This window comes from Peromyscus eremicus, chromosome 11, assembly GCF_949786415.1.
Source record: "Peromyscus eremicus chromosome 11, PerEre_H2_v1, whole genome shotgun sequence".
Classification (NCBI taxonomy): domain Eukaryota; kingdom Metazoa; phylum Chordata; class Mammalia; order Rodentia; family Cricetidae; genus Peromyscus; species Peromyscus eremicus.
In genome coordinates, this window is record NC_081427.1 from 73,389,460 (window position 1) to 73,414,019 (window position 24,560).

The 24,560-nt window shown below is 40.4% G+C and overlaps 1 protein-coding gene across 1 annotated transcript in view; it reads right to left on the reverse strand.

Moving 5' to 3' along the window:
* Window positions 1-24,560, reverse strand: part of Kiaa0825 (KIAA0825 ortholog) — a 385,021-nt gene that overhangs the window by 259,973 nt on the left and 100,488 nt on the right. The window contains exon 12 of the mRNA XM_059276577.1: window positions 14,371-14,510. Coding sequence (XP_059132560.1) covers window positions 14,371-14,510 — 140 coding nt within the window. The remainder of the gene's footprint in view (window positions 1-14,370; window positions 14,511-24,560) is intronic.

Here is a 24,560-nt window from a genome sequence, read left to right on the forward strand (position 1 = left end):
GATCAAACACAATTTCAATAAAAATTAGTACAAATTTATTTTATAAACACCATTACAATAGTTAATAACTCTCTGAGTATGCCATTTCTTACTGAAAATGACAAGAATTCTACAGGAGCTTACTACAGCAGTTGCTCAACTGACTGGCAATAATTTTGCCACTTCATCTTCAAGCTATTTGGAGGAAGCAGGAAAATTCAATATGGGACAATACCAAAGATGCCACATAAAGTAAACAGCTTTTACAATAAGTGATCTGTATTTGAGCAGTTCAACAAACATACTAATGTTTTCTTTAAGAACTATACATGAGATTGCAAGTCTCTTCTAAACAGCATCATACATACAAAGAGGTGGCCATTGGTTTTGAAAAACAAAGGGCAGATTTGTTTTAAAAAATCTAATTTATTATCCATAAGTACATTTGTTTTTCCTTTACTAAGTTGTTATCAGTATAGTAAGAAAAATGTGAGCTTTGATTTTTCATTCTACATCTGGAAAACTTTATCAATAGGAGACCATTTCTTCTAAGGGATGATGCCCTTGAGTTTCCATGATTACATCAAAGTAATTCTCTGAAATTTATCAGATACTATTCATGTCATTTAGCCGCCTTGTCTGAAAGTTCAGAACACAAACATGAAGAAAATCTACATGAAGTCACCAAATAACAGGGGAGAAAGATTGCCAACTGGACATTCTCTGTCACCAAATGAAGTTTCCAGTGCCAGCAAAGGGCTACATCTCATCAAACTGCTGCCCAAAGGGGCCCCATGAGAACACCCCAAACAATCCAGGCTATTACCAAGACTATTAATTGCTCTACACAATCTGACAGTAAGACCCTTTTGCTGAAGACAACACCACCATAACTCATTGAATGCAGAGAAGTTGAGCTGGTGCCTACATAGAGCCTTCACCCCTGTTGACTAGTGTTCATGGTACTAGAGCATACCCTGATTGCTACCAAAAGGAGAAAGGTGGACACCAACCCAGTTACAAACTCTTCAGTCTAAAATGATGACCTGCCTGCAGGATCCACTAGTGCAACAGTGGCATGAGCTTGTGAGAGTAACCCAAGAATCAAAGAATACTTGATTGAATTTGAGGCCCATTCCATGAGATGGAACCCATTCCTAACACTGCTTAGGTGTCCAAGAACCCTGAGACTGGAGAGGCCAGGGATGTATGGGAAAACCAAACACTACTACCATTCTTCTAAGGAAATACAGCAATAAAATGACTCCTGATGACATTCTGCTACTCTCCTAGATAAGTGTCTTGCTCAGCCATCAGAGAAGCTTCTATCTGCAGTAGATGGGAACATATTCAGAGACTCAGAGCCAGACAATATGAAGAGAATGAAAGACCTTGGAACACTCAGTCAGAAATGGGATGTCTCCATCAAATTCCTCCCCTCAGGGTTCAGGGGACTCCGCAGAAGAGGAGGCAGAAAAAATGAAAGAGCCAGAAGGAATGGAGGGCACAAAATGAAGTGTTCATCTAATTATTCTTTGTCAATAAAAACCCAAGAATCAGATATTGGGTAACAATATGAATGATCAGAGAAACAGTGGAGAAGAGACCAGTCACTTTATTGGCAGTCTCGGGAGTGTCAGAGTGCATTCAAAATATCCCACATTCCCCCTTTCATCTAAATAAAAAGAAAAGGTTTTGACTCTAACACAGTAAAACTATATACAATAAGAACAATTATCAGGTAAGAATTACATTTACAATGTATAGTCCATTTGCATTTGGCAAATTCAGAGAAAATACTCCATTATTCATCCTATCTAGGTGAGTCCAGCATTTTGTACCTAATTCACTTTCTATCCTAACTTGTATTACTAACCCAAAACTATCTTTTTAGATCTTAATACATTTTCCTAGATAATCAATTTAAGCTTTTTTGTCTCTCAACCTTATGCACTTTACACATCTTTTGTGAGTTTCTTTTCTGAATTTGGTAACAAGAAAAACTGTAACTACATCATGTCTTCAATTCCATCAGAGACCTGAGAAGGATATACTATTACCTGAGTAAACAGAAAATGCAAAGCAAACAATTTCCAAAACTATAGAAATGACAGAGACATTTGGGTGTCTGGACAGTCACCCAAGGTTCCTCTGCAACACTGGGGCATCCATCTTCAAACTCTTATAAATTTTGAGATAATATTTATACTTTTACAAAAGTTTTAAAGAGTCAAAATAAAACCAAAAGATTATGAGATTAGTGGCAATAGAAGAGTTCCTTAATTTTGGTTTTTCTTCTGTTCCATATCAGGTGGTTCTTCTGACAGAGGTTTTGGATTTTCCTTTAACAAACATGCTTGGGTTTAGCTTTAATTTTTAATTGAATTGACACTACAAAAGAGTATTTTCTTTATATGTCTGTAGAGAACAGGAGAAACAAACATATGGGAAGATTTAGGAAATTTTATCCTGTTGGAAATGTGATATAGCAATAGGCCAATTTACTCTTTTCCTTGGGACATTTTCTCTGGATGATTCTCCCTTCTTCAGATGTTTCATCTGTCCAGTGGTCTTCAGATTCCTTAGCTGAATGCCTTTATTCTCCCGGAAAGACAAAAATAAAATCCTGCCCCAACCCTAACCTTGGGGAGTTTCTCTTTTTGACAGGTTATAGCTGGTCAAATGAAAGGCATTTGTTAGTCTTATAAGTTAGTTTAGATTGAATGGCCATGCTGTCTGTTGAGCCTATCCTAATTAAGAGGTCTCTCCTGATCGAGTTTAATCTTTATCAGTTTTGATGGTATCCATAGCTTTTCTTCTATGAAAACAAAAGCAAAATCTCTTCTCCGACATAGCATATATCCTGGTCTCCATTATGAAGTCAACACATCCTTAACATATAGAGGCTAATTTAGTTTAGCTGTTTTTCCTACTATCCAATGTCTCTCCACAACTGTCACTCCTTTCTCACTAGCATTTAAAAGTTTAAAGTTAATAAAGCATTGTGCAATCTATCTTTGGGGATCTTTTTTACCCCTTTCTGTTTATTATGCATTTCTTTTAAAGTGTGATTAGATCTTTCAAAAAAACTGCTTGTCCTGTAGGATTGTGTGGTATACCTGTAATATGCTTTATGTTGTCATATGCAAAAAAAAACTGTTTCACTTTACTAGAGACATATGCTGGAGCATTGTCAGTATTAATTTGTATAGGTATTCCCATAATAGCTATAACTTCTAACAATTGTATAATTACAGAACCAACAATTTCAGAACTCAAAGTGGTTGCCCACTGAAATCCTGAATAAGTATCTATGGTATGATGCACATACTTTAATTTTTCAAACTCCACAAAATGAAACACATCCATTTGCCAAGTTTCACTTATTTCAGTAATCTTGGAGTTACTTCCTGCATGTCGGAGAGTTTGGTTATACAAAGAACAAGTAGGATATTTCCTTATAATTTCCTTGGCTTGTCGCCAAGTGATAGAAAAACCTTTCTTCAAACCTTGGCTATTAATGTGGTGTTTGGTTATGAAATCCTGGGGCTTCTAGCACATTTCCTACCAATAGCTGATCAATTTCATCATTACCTTGTGCTAGAGAGCCTGGTAGACATGTATGGGATCTGATATATGTTATATACAAGGAATAATTTCTATTTCTGATTACTTCTTGTTATTGAATAAATAACGAAGTTAATTCTGAATCACCTGGAATAAGTTCATAGGTTTCAATATGTAAAACAACTCTTTCTGTATATTAAGAGTCAGTAATTATATTAAGAGGTTCTGGAAAATCTATAATACCATGAGAATAGTATATAATTCTGACTTTTGAACAGAATCATAAGGGCATTCAGGTACTTTACTTAAATTTCCTGACGTATAACCTGCCTTTCTTGATTTTTTTGCATCACTATAGAATGTAGGGGCTCTCCAGAAATTAGTATAAACTGTACAATGTGAGGAAGGACACAAATAGCTCTTTCTATAAACTGAAGTCTTTTGCTTTTGGGATATTTGTTGCTAATCTCTCCCAAGAAAATACTGCAAACTCTTTGCCAATGTTCATTTCCTGCCCATGAGACAACTTCAGTATTAGTAAAAGGCCCCACAATTTCTGTTGGGTCTATTTCTGCTAATAATGAAGTCTAAATTTTCCTTTCAGAATCAATTCAGGATCATTTTCTACATGGGTCTTTAATTTTTAACTTTTTATGTGGTAAAAATATCCATTCTAAGATGCTGTCTTCTCTGTTCATAAGAATTCTTGTGGGAGAAAGTATAGAAGGTAAAATGACAAGAATATAATCAAGCTTTGGACCCAAATGATCCACATGTGCATCCTGTAATTTCTTTCTGAGCCTCAGCTGATAATTTTCTTGGACTATTTAAGTCCTTATCACTTACGGTTTGAAATAAATTACTTAGTTCTTGAGTAGTTAATCTGACTATTGGTTGTAGACAGTTAATATTTCCAGAAACTTTTGAAAATCATTAAGAGTTTATAATTGATCTCTCCTGATTTGTACTTTCTGTGGTTGAACTTTTTTGTAAACCTATCTTATATAATAGATAATTAATAGAATCTCCTCTTGGGATTTTTTTTTTTCAGGAGCAATTTGTAATCCCCAACAAGGCAAATTTTTTACTTCTTCAAACAATTTTTTTCTTATATATCTGAATCTGAATCAGCTAGTAAAATACCATCCATATAATGGTAAATTATAGATTGAGGAAACTGTTTTTGAATTATTTCCAATGGTTGTACAAAATATTGACACAAGGTAGAACTCTTTAACATTCCTTGTAGAAGAACTTTCCACTGATATCTTTTAACAGGCTAGTCATTATTATTATAAGCAGGCATTGTGAAGGCAAATTTTTAGCTAACCTCTTCTTGTAAAGGTATAGTTAAAAAACAGCAGTCTTTTAAATCAATCACTATAATAGACCATCCTTTGGATAATCAAGAAGGAAAGGGAATTCCAGATTTTCAAGAGCCTATTGGCTGAATTACCTTATTTATGTCTCTTAAATCTGTTAATGTTCTCCATTTTCCAGGCTTCTTTTTAATAACAAATATAGTGGAATTCCAAGGACTGGTCAATTCTTCAATATGTTGACCATTTAGTTGCTCCTGTACCAGCTGTTCTAATGGCTGCAATTTTTCTGGTGTCAAAGGCCATTGTTCAGTCAGACAGTTTTGTCAGTTAACTATTTTAAAGGTAGGGCTGTTGGAACCTTTGGAAGATCAGCAGCTGTTGTGTCTTGCTTCTGTACAACCTTAATGGTTGGTGACTGTTATTGATAATATCTTTTAATATTTTTCAGAAAGCATACTTTACTTTATGGTTTGTTCCTGAGATTGGAGGAATGCTAATGTGGGTTTTCCATTGCTGTAACAAATCATGTCCCCTTAAATTCATTGCTTTGTTATCTACATATGGCTTTAATTTTCCTATCTGTCCTTCTGGCCCTATATATTTGACCTACCTTGTACTTTGTTTTACTTGAGATAAAGTTCTAATCCCTAGAATCTGAATATTTACCTCCTGAAGAGGTCAATCTGGATGCCAAGATGTTGCTGAAATTATTGTTACATCCATGCCTATGTCTAGTAAACTTTCAATTACAATGCCATTTATTCATATTTTTAGCTTTAGCTTTGTTTTATGTCTCTCCTGAAAATTTGTTTTATCTTCTGAAGCTTTTCTGACATCCAGAGCAGGATGGTTTTTAACAACAGGCATTATATCTCTTAATTGCTCTGTGGAGGAGTTGCCTCAATGATGACAGGGAATGATTTAACCAAATTTGATATTGGGGCCTGTGAGAAGCCCCCCAAGGCATTCCTGATGGCAAAAGATTACCTTTTCTGACCCTTGTTGATCTGCATTCATTAGTTCAATGCTGGCCTTTGCCGCAACTTCTGCATATTCCAGAAGGCTGAGACCTTCTCTTTGGATTATCTCTGGAAAAAACATTGTTTCTAGGAATGCCTTGCTTACAACTCCTTTCCGACCTTGTTTACCATAATTAAAACATATGACCTTTCTATTTTTTTTAAATATTTTTAGAAAGCACTTCTATCCAAATATCATATAAGCATGAAATCCAATCATAGCTATATTTCTTGTCCAGTTATATATTGATACTGCCCTTGCTTTTAAAGGCCTAATCATCCTTCTGCATTCTGAATTAGCATTTTCAAAACACAAAGGTTCAATTATTATTTGTCTAACTTCTGGATCTGATATCATTCTATTTACAGCTAAAGCCAATCTTTTTAAAAGATCAGTGATTGGGCCTTGTACAATATTAGTAAATGACTCTGTCCTCTTTCCTGATTCTTCAACCCTGTCCTAAGCATTCAAAGCTGCAATATGGCATAGGATGAAGGTACGATCATCAAATCTACTGTCTTTGAAAATCAGCATACTGGCCATCACTGAGGAGCTGGTCTCTGGAAATTTCCATATCTCTAGCCCTATTTCATTGTTCTATGACCCTAGTTTCCTCTCTATACCATGTTTTACATTGTAATTAAGGACCAGCTTCAAATCTTGCTGTAGCTAAATCTTTCCAGTCTTGTGGTATAATTCTGTTCTGAGTTGCCCATGAATTTAATATCTGCTTCAAAAGGTGAATGCATGACATATGAAACTACTGCTTCCTTAAATCTCTTCAAATCTAACATTTCTACAGGATCCCAGTTAACTTCTGAATAGCCTTGCGTGTGCCTATCTTCTGGTGGTTGTTCTAGAAATGTAACTGGATAAACTAAGGTTGGCTTACTAATAACCTCAGCTGCTCCTCTTTGTTTTATACTGTGATGACATGGTAGGTTCTGCTCTAAACTTCTCTGTCTGTGTGTGAATATTTTTCTTAGTTTTGTTAGTAGGTTTTTCTAAGTATTATATATTATCAATTTTTAGTATTTAGCACTGATATCAAACCACTTTTTTAAGGATAAAACATGAATTATCAAATTGATAATGATTATAATTGACAATATGTCAATCCCAGCTAAGTTGATTATCCCTTCATTTAATTTTTCCATTTTCAAAACATCCATTGTGGAACCACATAGAGACCTAATTCCCCATTCTTCACATAGGGAAAAACTTTTTTAAAAAAGCTAATTTCCCCCCTTAAGAATCCCCAGATGTCTCACCAGATCTGCTGATGACCTTAGCTGTCACTGCACGGCATGGCTGGACAGGGAACGTGGGTGGTGCAACGTCTGGCTGAGGGCAGCTGCAGCTGCTTTCATGTAGCTGGGGCTGAGGATGTGCGGTGGTGGCAGCAGCAGTAAAAGCCCGAGCAGTGTCAAGGTGGCTGGTCTGGCATGGCAGTGGCCCAAGGAGGGGGTCTAGGGGAAGCCCGCAACCCATGGGGACAGGGAGCTGGGCGCCTGAAAAGCAGACACATGGGGACGTGTGGAAGAAGTCTGTGTGGTGGGAAGTGAGGGTCTGGGGTTTGCCTAAATGACAGACCTAACTCTGGCAGTGGGTGGCTAACTCTGGTAGTGTTTGGGGCCTGTAACAGGAGGCAGCCAGAGGACAGAGGACCTGGGGGAAGGGAGAAAAACCAGCTGTGGTGGTGACTGCAAAGCCACCAGTGAGCAGTGAGCGGCTGCCTTGTAATCTAGTGCCCTGTGCTGGATGCCAAATGAAGCATTTATCTAATTATTCTTTATCAATAAAAACTTGGGAGTCAGATACCCAGTAAAAACCTGAATGATCAGAGTAACAACCAGTGACCTCCTCTTTCTCTCCTTCCTTGGTCCAAAATGGGCAGAGAATCTTTCCAAGCCCTACCCTACTACTTCCTGTGCCTCTCTATATGTCTCAGTCCTCCCAAACCTCTATGGCTAATTTTGGTCAGATAGTAGCTAGCTCTGCCCTCTGAGTCAAAGTAAACTTTATTGGAAGTGTCAGGAATGGTGTCTCCTGTGAATTTGTCAACTTGATTACATCTGGGATTAATTAAAGCCCAAGAGGCTGGGCACAGTTGGGGCTGTCTCACACCATACACCAAAAAAAAAGGAATGGTTGAGCTCCCTTAGGTCCAGGGTTCCGAGCTCTCACTCCTGCTCCTTCCTCTGTAGCCAGCACTCAGTGGCCCAGGTATTAGCCAGGGTCACAGTGGCTCCAGATGCCGTTTTACCCAGGGACTGACCCTGAGCCCCCACCCCAGCTGAGCCACCTGAGTCGCTGGCAACCCTCAGCTCTCTTCTTGTCTCTCTTGTCTCTTCCCGGTTCTCTCTGTTTGTCCGACTGCCTGCCTCTCTCATCCCTACTCTGAGATGGCCTTTCACTCACTCTTCCAGTCCCCCAATCAACCTCTTACACTAACTCTGTTAAGCTTGGTGTGTTCTCTTAGTGGCATACCTTGGCAGGGCCCATGAAACGTACCCACTTTGCTTTTTTTTTTAACTTTTCCATTGGTAACAAAGGCTCACTAGGTTCTCCTGGCATTTGGTCTGACCATGCTAGGATCCTATCTGCCTGCTTCACTCACAACAGATGCACTCTCCCTGCTTGTTCTGTCTGCTCTCCCACCCTAAACTGCATAAATGTCCTGTCCATACCTTTGTTACAACACGGGAGTCAGAGTCAGAGAGGCCAGTGTGCCCAGCACACCCCTGTTCTCCCTTGCAGCGCCTATTGATCAATAAAGTAAATACAGATCATTTGTCTAAGAACTTGATTCTAAATTCTAGAGTCCAGTTCTTCAGCTGCTGCTTTCCTCTGTTTTGTGTTACCATCCATGCAGGCACATGTGTGCTTGTCTGGTTCCTGCAGAGTGCTTGCGGCAGTCTGGGAGTCCCACAGCTTACTTTCTCTCTCTCCTGCTCCATGGACTCAGATTTTATTACCATAGCTTGGCCTCAATACAAATTAGTGGTCAAAACTGGCAAACAATTTCCACATCCTCACGAATTGTTGAATGTTACTGCTGCAAACAAATGACTACATATCTTATACCTAATCTTGTTCTGCTGCACTTCCAAAGTCCCTAACCTCTAAGGTTCTACTTTCCCACTCCTAAAAATCTTTTATCTCTATGCTTTTTTTTTGCACTCTGTTCTATATCTTAATATTATATTTTAAACTTTTATGTCAAGATTTGTAAGTTGCTCATCCGGCATGTTTAAAATCTATGTAATTTGCAACAAAGTCTGCTTCCCAACAAAAGTTTTGTTTGTTTTGTTATTAGACAAGTTTTGTCTGTTTTGTATATATGCATGGATCTGTGCCTGTAAGTTTTCTTGCAGACATGGAGCCACAGATAATTGCATCAGGCTCAGTTAAAAGCATAAATGTATGGGGCCAGTGTATGTTTGCTTCTGACTGGTCTAGCCTGTGCAAGTTTACCATGTTCTGTGTGTCCTGGTGATAGCTCAGCTGTTACTGTTGAAGCTAGCTGTGTGGGCTCAGAATTTGCCTCCGGGATTTCTGGCCAGAATACTGAATTTGATGTAATAACAGATTCATATGTCATTTGGGTATAAATAATATTAAAGTTGTTTTATGCTGTCCTACTTTACTAAAAAAACAGCTAAGGGAATTAGGTATGATTAAAAATCTGTAACAAAAGTTAACTTGCAGCTCTGAGTTGGAGCTGTCCCGGGAATAACACGTGGTTTATCACCGTCTTAAGTGCAGCTATGTGGGCAGTTGCCCTTTTGACAAGGGTTGGGGAAGCAGAATGTCATGTGACTTCACCACCATCTTTGGGCAGCCACATGGCTGTCAGCCATCTTTGATATGGTTGGAGAAGAGGGATATCATGTGACTTCACTGCCATCTCGATTAAAGGTGACCACATGGAGTGGACCTACCGAGGAGGCAACAACAGGTCTCTAAGATATTTGGGATTAGGATGGACTTTTGTGTGATAATTCCTGTCCTGTCTTGAAAAAAAAATGTTTATGAAAAATAGAATTTAAAACAATGCTGGTTTAGTGAGGTCTTAAAGCTGCACCTCCATGTGTTCATGTACAGGGACCTATATTGCTGGCAGCCAGACTTTGTAACTTAAGAGTAATCTACTTGGTATTGATTTTACAGACACTGAATTGTTTACACTGTTGAAACTTGGTTTTGCCTTCTATAAATTATGGCTTTTCTCTATATCTTCATTCTTGAAATAAAAAAGATACTTTAGTTGGATATTACCAGAACACACAGTTGGGAAACCTTAAACTTCTTTAAAAGAAAATTTTAGAGTTTTATAAAGTTGAAATAAATTAGATATTTTTAAGAAACAGTTTTAAAATGCTTAAAATTGCAAATTTGTAAGACTCTGGGACATTTTAAAATTTATAAGGTATTTTATTATAATGCCTTCATTAATATATGATCTTAACAAATAGAGAAATAAAAAGATAAGACTTAAGACCACAGGTAAACACCAGAGACGGTATTCCTGTCTTATGATGCAGCAATACAGTGACCAAGCAGTCTGGCAAAGGGTCTTTCCTTACCTGAGGTCTATTCAGGCTAACAGAGACTGGTTTAGGAATGTATGTCTAACCGTCTTGCTTTGATTAACATTGTTAAGCAGTAGCTAGTTTGGTAAACTAAGTCATACAGAAAACTGTTGTGTTCAATAATAGTATACTATAAAAGAGTAAGGAAAGTCCCCAGTATCTTTTTGGACTGTGTTTATGAGTTAAAAGTCTTATCTTGATATTAAAAGTGTTTCAATTCAGAAATTGTTACTTTTTAAGGCAAAACTTAACAGGAATAAAGCCATAAAATCCTAATCTCATAAGACAAACAAGTTATAAAATCCTAATCTTATAAGACATACAATAGTCAGTCACCTTATCAAATTCTTTGATATGTTCAAATTTATGATCAAATTCTTTGATATGTTCAAATTTAGCTTCTTATATATGTTTTCAAAGTTAAGCCTAAAACAAGTAGCTGGGAACAAGCAACACTTGTCTTCTTTAGATTTACTTAACAGATAACAGTCCTCAAATGCTTCAGAAATCTGAGAATACAGCATTTAAAATGTCTAATAAAAAAGATTTTCATTATAGAGAAATGTGCTGGCTCCTGGAAGCACCCCTACCTCCTCCAAAGAAGATGGTGGGCACAGAAGAACCTGGAGCTTGTTTTAAATGTGGCAAAGCTGGCCACTGGGTGAAAAGCAACCCTTCATCTCAACTGCTGCCAGGACACTGACCAGACTGTAGACAAGCAGGACACTAGGGAGTTGATTGCCCTGCTTTGCCTAGACAAGGCAAGCTGGTCCTCCCAAATTCCTACTGTAAGAATTCTGTATACACAGCACCTCAGCTGCTCAGGAGTCTCATCTGGCACCTTATTATGTCATCAGCAGGCGACTGTGTCCCAGCCTAAAAGCCAAACGTGCACTCCCACGCGCTCTCTCTCTGCACACTCTCTGCGCGCTCTGTCTCTCTCTGTGTCTCTCTCTCTGTGTGATCTGTCTCTGTCTTTCTCTGTCTCTCTTTGTCTCTCTCTGTCTCTCTCTCTCCTTCTCCTAATAAAGCTCTAAAAGGTATCACTGGGTTCTGTTGTGACTGTGACCTTTCCACGTGGCAACAAGCTCCAGCCACCTGTGCCACCCTATACCCTTACACCTACTCCACAGAAAACTGTCAGATCTTCTGGGCCTAACAGCTGAAGATATGCTTCCCTGGGACCTCTGTCCCTAGTGACCATGAAGGACCTGTGGTAGCTGTCTAGGAAGACAGTAAGTCCCTGTCATTTTTAATAGATCCAGAAGCTGCTTGGTTTTCCCTTGTGCTTACTCAGGTGAAATTTATCCTTCTCAGATCTGATGGTGTTTGATGATTAGGCTAGTGCTAGCTTCGTCAGTTTAAAAGCTCCCCCTCTCCAAGGCTACAACCATGTTCATAATTTATTAGTTCATTAGTTAAATCTCTTGTTAAAAGTACAGACAGGTTTGCCTTTTTCATAGGCTTCATAGTAAAGAATAAACAGGTTTAGGTGTAACTTTCCACTAAAGAAACACAGAAAATGGTTTAATATGTATAAATGCAAGTTATAAAGCTATAACTAAATTATTTAAGGTATGTGAAGACATTTCAGACTTCTGTCCCTTTTGCTGTGCTATTGTTCCACTGGGATTTCAGAGGTTCAGAGTTTCAGCATTGATAAATGGAGTTCTGATAAACTGATAGAGCATTGACTACTTACTATTCAGTCACAAGCTCAAGTTTTTAAATTTCCTTTGGTTGTTTTCTAATTATAGACTTAAAGGTGCATTTCATCTGGCTAAAATCGCGCTCTCTAGACACAGGAAAAGTGTTCATGCCTTTTTAACCCAAAGCCATAGCCTTTGCAATTCCACTGAGGTGTGAATCTGTTCCAGCTGTTTTACAGACACACCTGCATGTTCCTGGGGAAAGAGTGCTGCTACTGTATCATGGAATCTGGCCTGGTGGAAACTCATATCGAGCCACTCTACAAACTGGCTGAAGAGCTTGGCCAATACAACCAGGGCACATCTCTGTACCATTCTTTCTGGCAGTCTTCACTCTTCCCATGGCTAGCCCCATTCATAGGGCTGGTGGCAATAATCTGAATAGTTTTCTCCTAGCACCTTGCCTTCTCTGCTTCCTCCAGGATTTCTGAGGTCTCCAGGGTGGTTATTAACCAACTGTTTCTTCACCCATACCTCCTACTGAGCCCACTGACTCCGGACTCCCCCTCCTCAGACTATCCCATGCCAACAGGAAGCAGCCAGATTTGAACCGGGGCCCATATACCCAAAAAGGTCAGGATATTCACTTGGAACCTCCAGTCTGCCCCTGCATGGTCCAGAAGGCCGCATTCCTGTCTCTCTCCCCAAACCCCACTCACTCAGAGTCTGAACAAAGGAAAGGCACCAAATATCCCAGTTCCATACTCTATTGCAGCATCCTCTGCTGAAGTTGCCAGCTGCCCAAGTCCTAAAGCCCTCAGCTTTTGATGCCATATTTGGACACAAACCCAGCTTGCGGAGGACACATCATTACCCCTCACCTACAACCTAAACAGTTTAGTCCCGTCTCTGGGACTGGAGAACTTGCTCAGGAGTTGCTTTGCTCCAACTGCTCCAATAAACCTATTCTTACACTTTTAATATTTGGCTTGATCTGGTTTACTGCACTGGCAGAGAAACCAATTTTTGTGGGGCAGAAAAACCTATTAACAAGGACTGGGGAGCTGAGGAAGAAACACATGAGATCCTCCTGGTGGCAGTGAGAAAACCCAAAACTTACCAGAAATGACTGGAGCAGTTTGGACAAGGGAATGCCATGGGCCTCATTTATATACCCATAGGCTAGTAGTATGCATGGACATTTTCCTCATTCACACATAAAAGTAATATGGTAAGCCAGATAGAGAACACTGGGGTTCAAAGAAACAAGAAGCCAGGATGAAGAATGTTCAAGCATCTGGAACACTCCAGGCTCCTGCATACTGGTAGAAGCAGAGTGGCTTGGGGGTCTCTAGATAAGAAAACAGAGAGCCAAGGTATAGAGAGAACACACATATGGGGCTTTGGGCCCCAACTGTAAAGGGTTAGGTAGGTTTGTGGTACCTGTAAGGGAATACTTGAGTGGAGGGAGGGTTATAAATCAAAAGGTCAGAAAATTCATCTAGTTTGAGTGGCAGAAGGATCTGGATGTGATCCTGCATATGGAAGCTAGACAAAAATGAGTTTGAATTAGGAAGCTGACTATTTTGGATTCATGTGTGACATAAAGAGGAATCCACACAACCTGTGAAATGGTGAAAACTCTCTATAGGTGAGTGGTGGGACACGGGAGGACATTCTCACAGCATTCCTCGCCATTTCCTAAACAGTATTGGCAGGGAAGACATTTTAATTAAGAGGATTATGGCTTGTTACTCCTCAGTTTTCAGCCATAATTCTCTTGATGTTCACTTCTCTGTCTGAAGTGGAAATGACTATAACCCACAGCTGCTGAAGTACTCTTCAAGACAGACTAAAATTTCAAGTGCTGATCCAATATAATTTCTACTTATTTATTATCTAATTCAGGTTTGTGCTTTGGAAATGTAACTGCCTCCTTCCAGTTGTCTTAGGCATTTCAAAGCCTGGATGTTGATACTGTTTAGAAAGATAATCAGGTTGGTTAAGCAGGTCAGTAGCTCCGCTGCAGTGACTGCCCAGCACTCCCAGCCTGTGTTCAGTTTCCACCCTTCACGCAATATTCAAGTAGGAAAAAGTTCCATTCGTCTCTGGCAATGACTGGGTTTGGTTTTTTTGTTTTTTGTTTTTGTTTTTGTTTTGCTGTTGTTTGGCTTGTTTTTGTTTGTTTGTTTTGTTTTGTCTTGTGCTTAGGACATTCTTGAAACTGCAAATACTCACTTGAACTTCTCAGCAGGATTCTTGGTATGAGGCCACCACTGTGTAGCAGAGTCTCCAGAAGCAGGTTCCACTTACAGCATGGCTGGGATAAGAGTAGTTTCAACTGACCCTCGGCGTTCAGTTCTCTAGCTGATGGTGGCCTTTCAAATGCAAGATAAGGCAGAGTAATGAAGTTAATCTGTCTATGAAATTAATAGCCTTCAAGTCCAGATGTAATGCCAACTCCTTGAAATGTCAATTCCTCCCAGATTACTCTGAAAATGCTTTCATGCTTGCTTACTTTAGGGTTGCTCAGGGAAGGAATTACATTTACTCTCAACTAGCTAAAAGCAAATTAACACTTGGTAGCCTGCCAAACCTAAAACTGATACAAAATAACCATGCCTCTATTTTATAGAACCTAGTTTTCTTTTTCTTTCTTTTCTTCCTTCCTTTTTTCTTTTTCATAAGAAAAACCACTTATGCATTGTTTTGAATGTCATCATTTGTTCATTCACTAAAGGCGTAACAACTGACTACTACATACTATTTGCTTCTTTTCTTACTGGGGAAAGATGTTCCAGTGGGCTTTGGAATACTTTGAACGTTGCTATATACTGAAATTGCTGCTAAAACTTAAGGAATTATGAAGGGTCAGCCACAATCTAATTATTTAATAAGAAAATCCTTAAATCAACATGCAATTATCAGAATTAATGCTACCACTCACCCTGTGACCTACTTAAGTAGTGTCATCAGAGAGAAATAATTCCAAGACAAACAGGTTTCTGCTTTCTAAACTGTCATCAGTTTTGAGCTGAAAAGTAGCTTCCCCAGAGGACTACTTTCATTTCCTGTGTAGCAGCAGGGCATCAGAAAGCAGGAATTATCCACAGCATTATTCAACGTTTCCTTCGAAAATCCCCCAGTTTGAGTCGTATAAAAGTCATAACAAGGGAGACGAACTTACAATAACAGCAAACAGAAGAAAGAGACCTACCCTGTGGTGCTGGCTACAGGGACTGTGGAAATAAGCCACATAGGGAATGAATGGTGTGATTTGGGTGGTTGTGGAAGTGGGAACATGAGGGGAGAATTACAGCAGTCTGCTGCACCGTCATTAGCAATGGCTCCTTAAGTGGTTGGGCACTCGATACCAGCACATCTAGACTCTTGATCTCTGGCTTTTCAAACCTTGGTTCCCATATATGAAGCAGCAGCATGAAAGAATATGCTCAAATGCAAACATGCAAATTCTTCTGCGTTTCTCACTCTCAAGCCTAGACTGGCCCGAAACTCAACTCACAGTATAGCCCAGTCTTGCCTTGAACTCAAGGTAATCTTTCTGCTTTGGAACCCTAAATTATGGGATTATAGGTATGAATCATCACATCTGGCTTAAATTGTGAGCTTCCTCTCATTAGAAATTGCAGGAGTAGGTTACAGAAATCTGTGCATTAAGAAATTCTGCTGCAATCAAAACAACTCTGAGATACCATCTTAGACCTGTCAGAATGGCTAAGATCAAAAACACTGAAGACAGCTTATGTTGGAGAGGATGTGGAACAAGGAGAACTCTCCTCCACTGTTGGTGGGAATGCAAACTTGTACAACCACTCTGGAAATCAGTATGGCGGTTTCTCAGAAGTTGGGAATAAGTCTTCCTCAAAACCCAGTTATACCACTCTTGGGCATATACCCAAGGAATGCTCAATCTTACCACAAGGACACATGTTCAACTATGTGCATAGCAGCATTATTCATAATAGCCAGAATCTGGAAACAACCTAGATGCCCCTCAACTGAAGAACGGATAAAGCAAATGTGGTACATATACACAATGGAGTACTACTCAGCAAAGAAAAACAATGACATCATGAAATTTGCAGGCAAATGGATGGATCTAGAAAATGTCATCTTGAGTGAGGTAACTCAGACTCAGAAGGACAAACATAGTATGTACTCACTCATAAGTGATACTGACAGGATACTAAATGTGAGGGAAGGGATGGCCAGACTGCAACCCACAGCTCCAGAGAGGCTAGCTAACAGGGAAAGACCCTAGGAGGGACACATGGATGGCCCTGTGAAGGAGAAGTGGGTGAGATCTACATGAGTGGAGTGTGTGTAGTGGGGGTGGCAGAGGGCAAAGAGTGGGGGATGAGAACATAGGGAAATGGGGGGGGTCAAGCTGGAAGAGGGATAGAGTGGGAGGACAGGGTGGAAGATACCATGATAGATGAGGACATCATGAATAGGAAGACGCAAAGTGCTGGGGAGGCTCTCAGGAATCCACAAGGTTGACCCCACCTTGGTCTGCTGGCAGTGGTCCAGAGGGTGCCTGGACTGGTCTACTCTGGTGACCAGCCTAACAAATAACCTAGCTGTCATCATAGAGCCTTTGTCCAGTGACAGATGAAGGCAGATGCAGAGATCCATAGCCAGGCACCAGGCTGAGCTCCGGGAATCCAGGTGATGAGAGGAGAGATACTGCAGGTGAGGGACGTTGAGATCATGATGGGAGGATGTGCAGAGATGACTGGCCACACTAGTGGAAGCCCATGAACTGTGGACTGGTGGCTGTGGAGCCCCCATGGGACTGGACTAGGCCCTTTGGACACGGAAGATGGTTGTTTGACTCAAACTGTTTGGGGGGGCACCCAGGCAGGGGGATCAGGATCTGTCCCTGATCTATGGGCAGGCTTCTGGAATCCAGTGCCTGTGGTGTGACACCTTGCACAGCCTTGGTGCAGGGAGGGGGCTTGGACCTACCTAGGCACAGTGTGCTGGGCTCTGCTGACTCCCCATGGGAGACCTTGATTTGGGGGATGTGGGGATGCAGGGTGACTTGGGAAAGAGGGCTGGGGGGTGGAAGGAAGGAGGAGGGGACCTGTGGATAGCACATGGAGTGAGTAGAAAATTTCTTAATACAGAAGGATGAAGAAAAAAAAAGAAATTCTGCTGTGTGGTAAGGCTGTTACAGGTAGTGCTTTCTTAAACACAGTAATAGAAACAAGAAAAGATTCATATCACCTTTCAGTCCTTGAGGTCTTTGTACCCATCCAACATTGGCTTTGACTTGCTGCCAACAATGGACTAAATGTTTGTGTTGCTCCAAAATTCAAATGTTTGTACTTTAATTACATACAATGTGGTATCATCTGAAGAAGGGGTCCTTGCAGGGGAAGGTTGGGTCAGGAGGTAGAGATGTCATGAATGGGATTAGAGCTCTTAGATGAAAAGGTCAGAGAACTAACTATCTTGCCCTACTTTGGCCATGAGGGTACAAGACTTTTCCTGTTAGCAACCTGAATGAAGGCCTTCACCAGAACCTAACCGTGGTCCCCTCATGTCAGACTTTCGCCCCAGTATCTGTCACAGCATCCTGCATTAACTAAGACACCATTTATCCATGGAGCTTTGTATGACTCTGTTTACCTTAATCTTACCCATCTGCCCTGGCTAGTTTTAGTCAATTCCATATACATTGAATGATCTGAAAGAAGGGAATTCAATTGAGAAACTGCTTGCCTAAAATCTAGTTGTAGGTAATCACAGGGCATTTTCTTAGTGATTGTTGTGGGAGGGATTGCCCAGCCCATTGTTGGTGGTGTCACAACCCTGGGCTGGTGGTCCTGGGTTCTAAGAAAGTAAGCTGAGCAAGTCATGGGAATCAAGCCAGTAAGCAGCACTCCTCCACGGCCTCTGCATCAGCTCCCACCTCCAGGGTCCTACCCCATTTGAGTTCTTGTCCTAACTTCCTTGGACGATGAACCGGAAGCATAAGCCAAATAAACTCTTTGCCTTTTGCTCAACTTGCTTTTGGTTGTGGTGTTTCATCATAGCAACAGTAACCCTAAGACATCACCCTTTAATTTGTAGCAAAAATTTCACTTTCTCTGAAAATTCTTGACTAAATGTTTCTTTTCAGAGTGGCCTCTGAATTAAATAATTTACGACAAGCTTACATATTTCAGCAGTTATTATTTCTTAAACTAAAATTTAATCTCTCCATCTAGACTCAAGTGTCTTGAGGATACTTGTTTTATATTACCCAAAGTTTCTGATACTGCGTAATGCAGACGTTGCTGATTGACTGACTTGATTTGTTAGCATGTACATGGATAGGCAAAGAATGAAGAGAAAAGAAAAGAACTTTGCATTTAGAGTAAGAGAGAAGAAAAAGAGAAGTACTAAAGATATAAACAAATAAATTTCAAATCATCTCCTCCTTGGCATGGCATCCAAAACATTTCACAACTTCATGATGTACAAAATTCTTCAGTCTGTACTTAAACTTTGGACCAATTTAGGCTTCCTTTGTGAAGTCTTGATAACCGGAAGCAAGAGTAACTCCTTGGGCATTTGGGCTTTCTGACATGGGTGGCTAATGGAGGAGGAGGAGGAGGAGGAGGAGGAGGAGGAGGAGGAGGAGGAGGAGGAGGAGAAGAAGAAAGTTCATTCTCAGTCAGAGTAGTCAAAGCCATGGCTTCTGAGTTACTTTCCATTTACTGTGCTGGCTCTTTGAAGTTTTGAGCTTGGTTCTAAAAGACACCAAGGCCATCACTACTTCCTGAACCTTTGTGCTGGGTTCCTAAGAAGCTCTGCAAGGCAAGATAGAGGAAAAGCTGCTGGTGGCAGTTGCTACAAGTGTCCTTGGTTGGCTAGCCTTTCCCATCTACACATTACACTTGAGTTAGCAACACAGCGCAAGGAAAGTTCTGCTAGAATATACAGTGAGTTTTCTGACAGACAGTTGGAAGATGACAGGAGCAAGATCATGGGGGAGTCTGGTTTCATGGTGGGGTTCTCTATCTGCTGAGTTTAAAATGGGGGAGTTTCCTGATATGGTTGCAGTGTAGAAAACTGATTGGAGATAATTTGTGTTTTTAACTCAGTTCCTCAGTTGCATAATAAAATAACAGAATGTCATTTCATTTTTACTTTATCGGAGTACTTGGTTAATGATAAAATCCTTCATTTAACAGATGAGAAGATGTTCACTGAAATGCACCTTAGTTCTTGAATCTTCCAACTTGCCACAGATTTTGAAATGTACAGTAGAATGAATCACTTTGAGGAAAAATAAAACAGTACAAACATTCTTCAGTCACCAAGCTCTGAGTAATGAATGCACTGAAGAGTCTGTGTGGGGCATATGGAGAAGCATATGTTCACTCATCCTTTGAGCTGGTAGAGCTGTGAAAGCGAGATTAGTCTGAAAAACGACAGAAAGGGAGAATTTGTGTGTGTGTGTGTGTGTGTGTGTGTGTGTGTGTGTGTGTGTATCAAATGTGTACATGTCAAATTCTACTATGACATACAGAAGAGAATAAAAATTTACAAATCCATCAAAACTCATACATTTCATCCTGGAAGACAGAATAAATTCATGGTTGAGTTGTACTAAAATTATACTCCAGTAAATGCTGTGTTTCTGGGCTGTGGATTAGCCTAAAGAATTCATCAAATCCAGAAGCAATGAAGTTCAATCTTTATTGGTTTATGGAAATTACAAATGACTATTATGGAATAATCATGAAAACTTTTAGCTCTACCCTAGCTGTATGACTATAAAGTAGCTCATTTATAATTCCTCCATTTTTTATATGTACTCATACAGGTTTTTTAAGTCAGTGAACTTACCCTACTCCTAGTACACTTTTTCTTCTTTCCACCTTTACTTTAAACCCAGGCCAGGAGTTCTGCATCATACTCAAGTTATGATATAAGTGGGCACACTGCCCAGATTTTATGACCATAAGTGAATTTATCCTACCAAAGGCATGTCTTGGAGAAGCTACTAGATGGTGAAGTATGGAATGCACACCTTGTGATACACCCAGCAGTGGGAGCTCCTGTCCTTTATGACAGCTGGCTCAACAGACTGCGCAGGTCTAGGCACCAAGAAGTAAAAGTAGGACTGTGTTTTTCAAAAGTTCATGGTGACCTACTGGGAAATTATTGCTTTGCACCCCCATAGCCTAAATCCTATAGATTTTGTGGGAAAGGAAGCCCAGCTTTTTTGGTGAAATGGTGTGGGAGCCGAGCAAAGTTCTGAATAAATGTGTGAGGAGTGGATGAAGTTCTGAGTGAATGTATGTTGTTGACGTGACCACAGCCATGCCAATTGTCCCAGTATCTCAGACCCATGGGAATTATTGCCAAGGCCTTCCTCAATCTGAGTGCAGATGCTGACAGTGTGTACAGAAACTATCAACCACAGCTTCCTCCTCCACGATGACTGCAGCCTGAGACTACTCCCTTAGAGAAACCTCCTACAGAGACTACCTAAACCTGCCTCCTTGTGTAGCTGTATACCATGAACCTGCCTCCTTACCCAACTGTATACCGTGAACCTGCCTCCTTACCCAGCTGTATACCGTGAACCTGCCTCCTTACCCAGCTGTATACCATGAACTTGTCTCCTTATCCAGCTGTATACTGTGAACTTGTTTCCTTACCCAGCTGTATACTGTGAACTTGTCTCCTTACCCAGCTATATACTGTGAATCTGCCTCCTTACCCAGCTGTAAACCATGAACATGACTCCTTACTCAACTGAATACCATGAACCTGCCTTCTTATCCAGCTGTATACAGTGAACCTTCCTCCTTATCCAGCTGTATACCATGAAGCTGTCTCCTTACCCAGCTGTATACCATGAAGCTGTCTCCTTACCCAGCTTTGTACCATGAACCTACTTCCTCATTCAAGTGTATACAAAACTCATCTCCTCACTTCAGATGTATAAAATAAACACACAGTTTATATCAATCGAGCGTATGGCCTGCTTGATCCCAGCTTTTCTGTATATGCGTCTGTGTGTCTGTCTTTTTGACATTCCCTCATGGGCCCTGTCAGATCGACCTTTGAGGATGGGGGTCATAGTGACTCTACTCAGCATATGATATGAGTCAGAAGACACAATGCACAGTAGTGATAGGAAGATAGGATAGCTAGTCAAAGAATGTGATGATTATGATGGTGATAATTATCACTTGCAGATTTGAAAAAGAGAACTGCCTACAGCAGGAACTACTCTAGTTGTCTTAATGCCAGTCTGTATTTAAACTTCTTGGGGGTGGGAGTGGGGTTAAGACAGAGTTTCTCTGTGTAGCCCTGGCTGTCCCAGAACTTGCTCTGTCCTAGATCCAGGTTAGGCTCAAACTCTACATCTGCCTCCTGAATGCTAGGATCAAAAGATTAAAGGAGAGTGCCACCAGGCCTTGCTAAATCAATCTCTCTCTCTCTCTCTCTCTCTCTCTCTCTCTCTCTCTCTCTCTCTCTCTCTCTCTCTCTCTCTCCTTCCTTCTTCCCTTCCTTCCTGCCTTTCTTTTTTTTTTCTTTTTTAGAAGTTGTGACCAGGCTTCGTCATGAAGACTCAACAATAGGATTCTCAGCACTTAACATGGGGAATAAACTTCAATAATATAAAGAACAGACCATTTGGGAAGTCAGTAACTCTACATTTTCTTGTCTTTACCTCTTGGCTCATGCTAGATAGATCAAAGGGGGAAGGAATGCATACAACCCGAATTTCCTTAACTTCTAGACAAGATAGGATGTACTGCCAGGGAATTGAAAGTCCTAGAGAAGAGCTAGGGAATGTAAGTCAGTTGGTAGAGTACTTGCCTAACATGCACAAACCCATGTTTAATCCCCAACACTGCAAACACAAGTGTGGAGACCACAGCCATAACCTCTCAGCACTGGAGAGGATCAGGAATTCATGGTCACCTTCTGCCATATCACAAGCTCGGGGCCTTTTGTGAAACATGAGATCTTTTCTCCCAAAAACCGCTGAAGTAATGACTGACTCCTGAGAGTTGTTTAGGTGTATGCTTCAGAATCCTCATTCTTTTGGTTTAACAATTGGAACTGTGTATTTTGCATTGGATCCCAAAATCCTACCTCAAATCTCACAGGTCACACCCATTGACAAAAACCTATGTGCAATTAAGGAGTGTGGAGAGCTGAGGAAATAGTCTTTCCCAGGGAAGGGCTCCCTAATTTTATCTAATACTAAGTGGTCGGCACTAAATTATATACATACCAGTAACACTAAATGGAATGAGCAGGTTGTATTTATATGTTTTTGGTACATACACATACACACCACTAACAATGAAATAACTTCCTATAGGGAATGGTGGGGGTCCACGCATGGGAAGTACTGGAGGAAGGAAGGGATGGAAAGAAGAAATTACATCACTATGCTTTAATTTTTAAAAATTAAAAAGATGAATTAAGAAAGAAAATGTGTTGACATATTAAAACAAAATAACAAATAAACAACCCGCAGCTCTCCCCAAGGCTTACTAAGTTGAGGCACTCCTTCAATGTTGACTTGAAAGATGACACAAATCTCTCTTGACTTCACTATCTCCTTCTCTCCCTCCACTTAGAAAAAAAACTATTTTCACCTGAATCTTTGTTCAGGGATCTGCTTCTTAAGAATATTCAAGTTGGGAGGAGCATAAAGGTACCTACTGTATATTTCAATCCTTGTTTTAAGAATATTGAACAAGTACTCCAAAGACATTTAGTTAATAGACGTGGCTACTTTAAATCCAGGTCACTCTGCCCTCAAAACTGATGTTCTTTGCCTCACTTCATGTTTCCCCTAATTGAGTTTGATGGATATTTGGTGGATAAGTTGCATTTTCTGGCACAGAAGATGTTTGGCTCCATCAAGCCTCCTGATTGAAGATACCAAATTTTTATCCCCAAATTGAGTTTGGTCTTAGGGCTATGTTCCAAATTGGAGCCATGTTACTTAAGGTATAGAGAATGATTTCAACCAGATGGTTTCTGGCATGTATCACTGGGACCAATTTATGTCAGAAAGCATAAGGGACATTATTCAGAGAACAAAGTCAAGACCATCACGCAAGACAAGCTGAGGGTGAGGATCCTGGTGCAGGGAAGCAGGAGCAGGTGAGTCCTAGCATCATGACAATACTCTGCATGTTCCATAACTTATATTTCAGAACATTTCCAAGAAAAGAAGCAAAGGAAACTTTTTTGTTTGTTTTTCGAGACAGGGTTTCTCAGTGAAACAGTCCTGGCTGTCCTGGAACTCACTCTATAGACCAGGCTGGCCTCAAACTCACAGACATCTGCCTGCCTCTGCCTCCTGAGTGCTGGGATTAAAGGCATGTGCCACCACTGTCTGGCAAGCAAAGGAACTTTTAAAGTCACCTTGTCATCTTTCTACAAGAAGATAATTTTAGTACCTGAGAAAAAAAGTCATGGAAATTAAAAATTCAAAATATATTCTTTTCAACTTTGACAAAAATGTAAAAATTCCAGGTAGTTGGCACTGAAAATATTTATAAACAGTTGATATCTGTAGCATGAATCTTAGAAGGTCTTATTAATAAAGCAAAACTCAGAGCCAGGTATTGGGGTGATGCTGAATGATCAGAGAAACAGAACAAGCCACAGCCACCTCACCTTGCCAGTTCCTCAGCTGATCCTGTTTCCTTAGACTGGAAACCTCTGTGTCCTCATCCAGAATGAATCTCAGATGAACTGCTGCTTGAAAGCCTGAAAGCTTAACGAGCCAAATGCTTAACCAGCCAAATACTTCTAGTTCCTGGTCCCCATACCTTATATACCTTTCTGCTTTCTACCACCACTCCCTGGGATTAAAGGTGTGAGTCACCATGCTTGGCTGTATCCTTGAACAGATGGATCTCTGCCTCTGGAAGGCTAGGATTAAAGGCATGTGCTACCACTGCCTATCCTCTATGTTTAATATTGTGGCTGTTCTGTCTCTGATCCCAGATAAGTTTATTAGGGTGCACAATATTTTGGGGAACACAATACCACCTTAGATATCGATAATAGGCATAGCTAATTCATAACAGTATTTACAATTACAGATGATTGAGAAAGTAGAAATTGGGGGATGCACATCTGCATATGTATGTGTGTATGTATGTATGCGTGTATGTATGTATGTATGTAGAACTTGCCTTGATATTCAAGCTAGCATTGTCCACTAATATAGAGTTACATTCTCAAAAAAAGATTACAGGCCAGGCGGTAGTGGCACACACCTTTAATCACAGCACTGGGAGGCAGAACCTGGCAGATCTCTGTGAGTTTGAGGCCAGCCTCTTCTTCAAAGTGAGTTCCAGGAAAGGCTCCAAAAGCTACACAGAGAAACTCTTTCTCGAAAAAAAAAAATGATTACAGGTGTG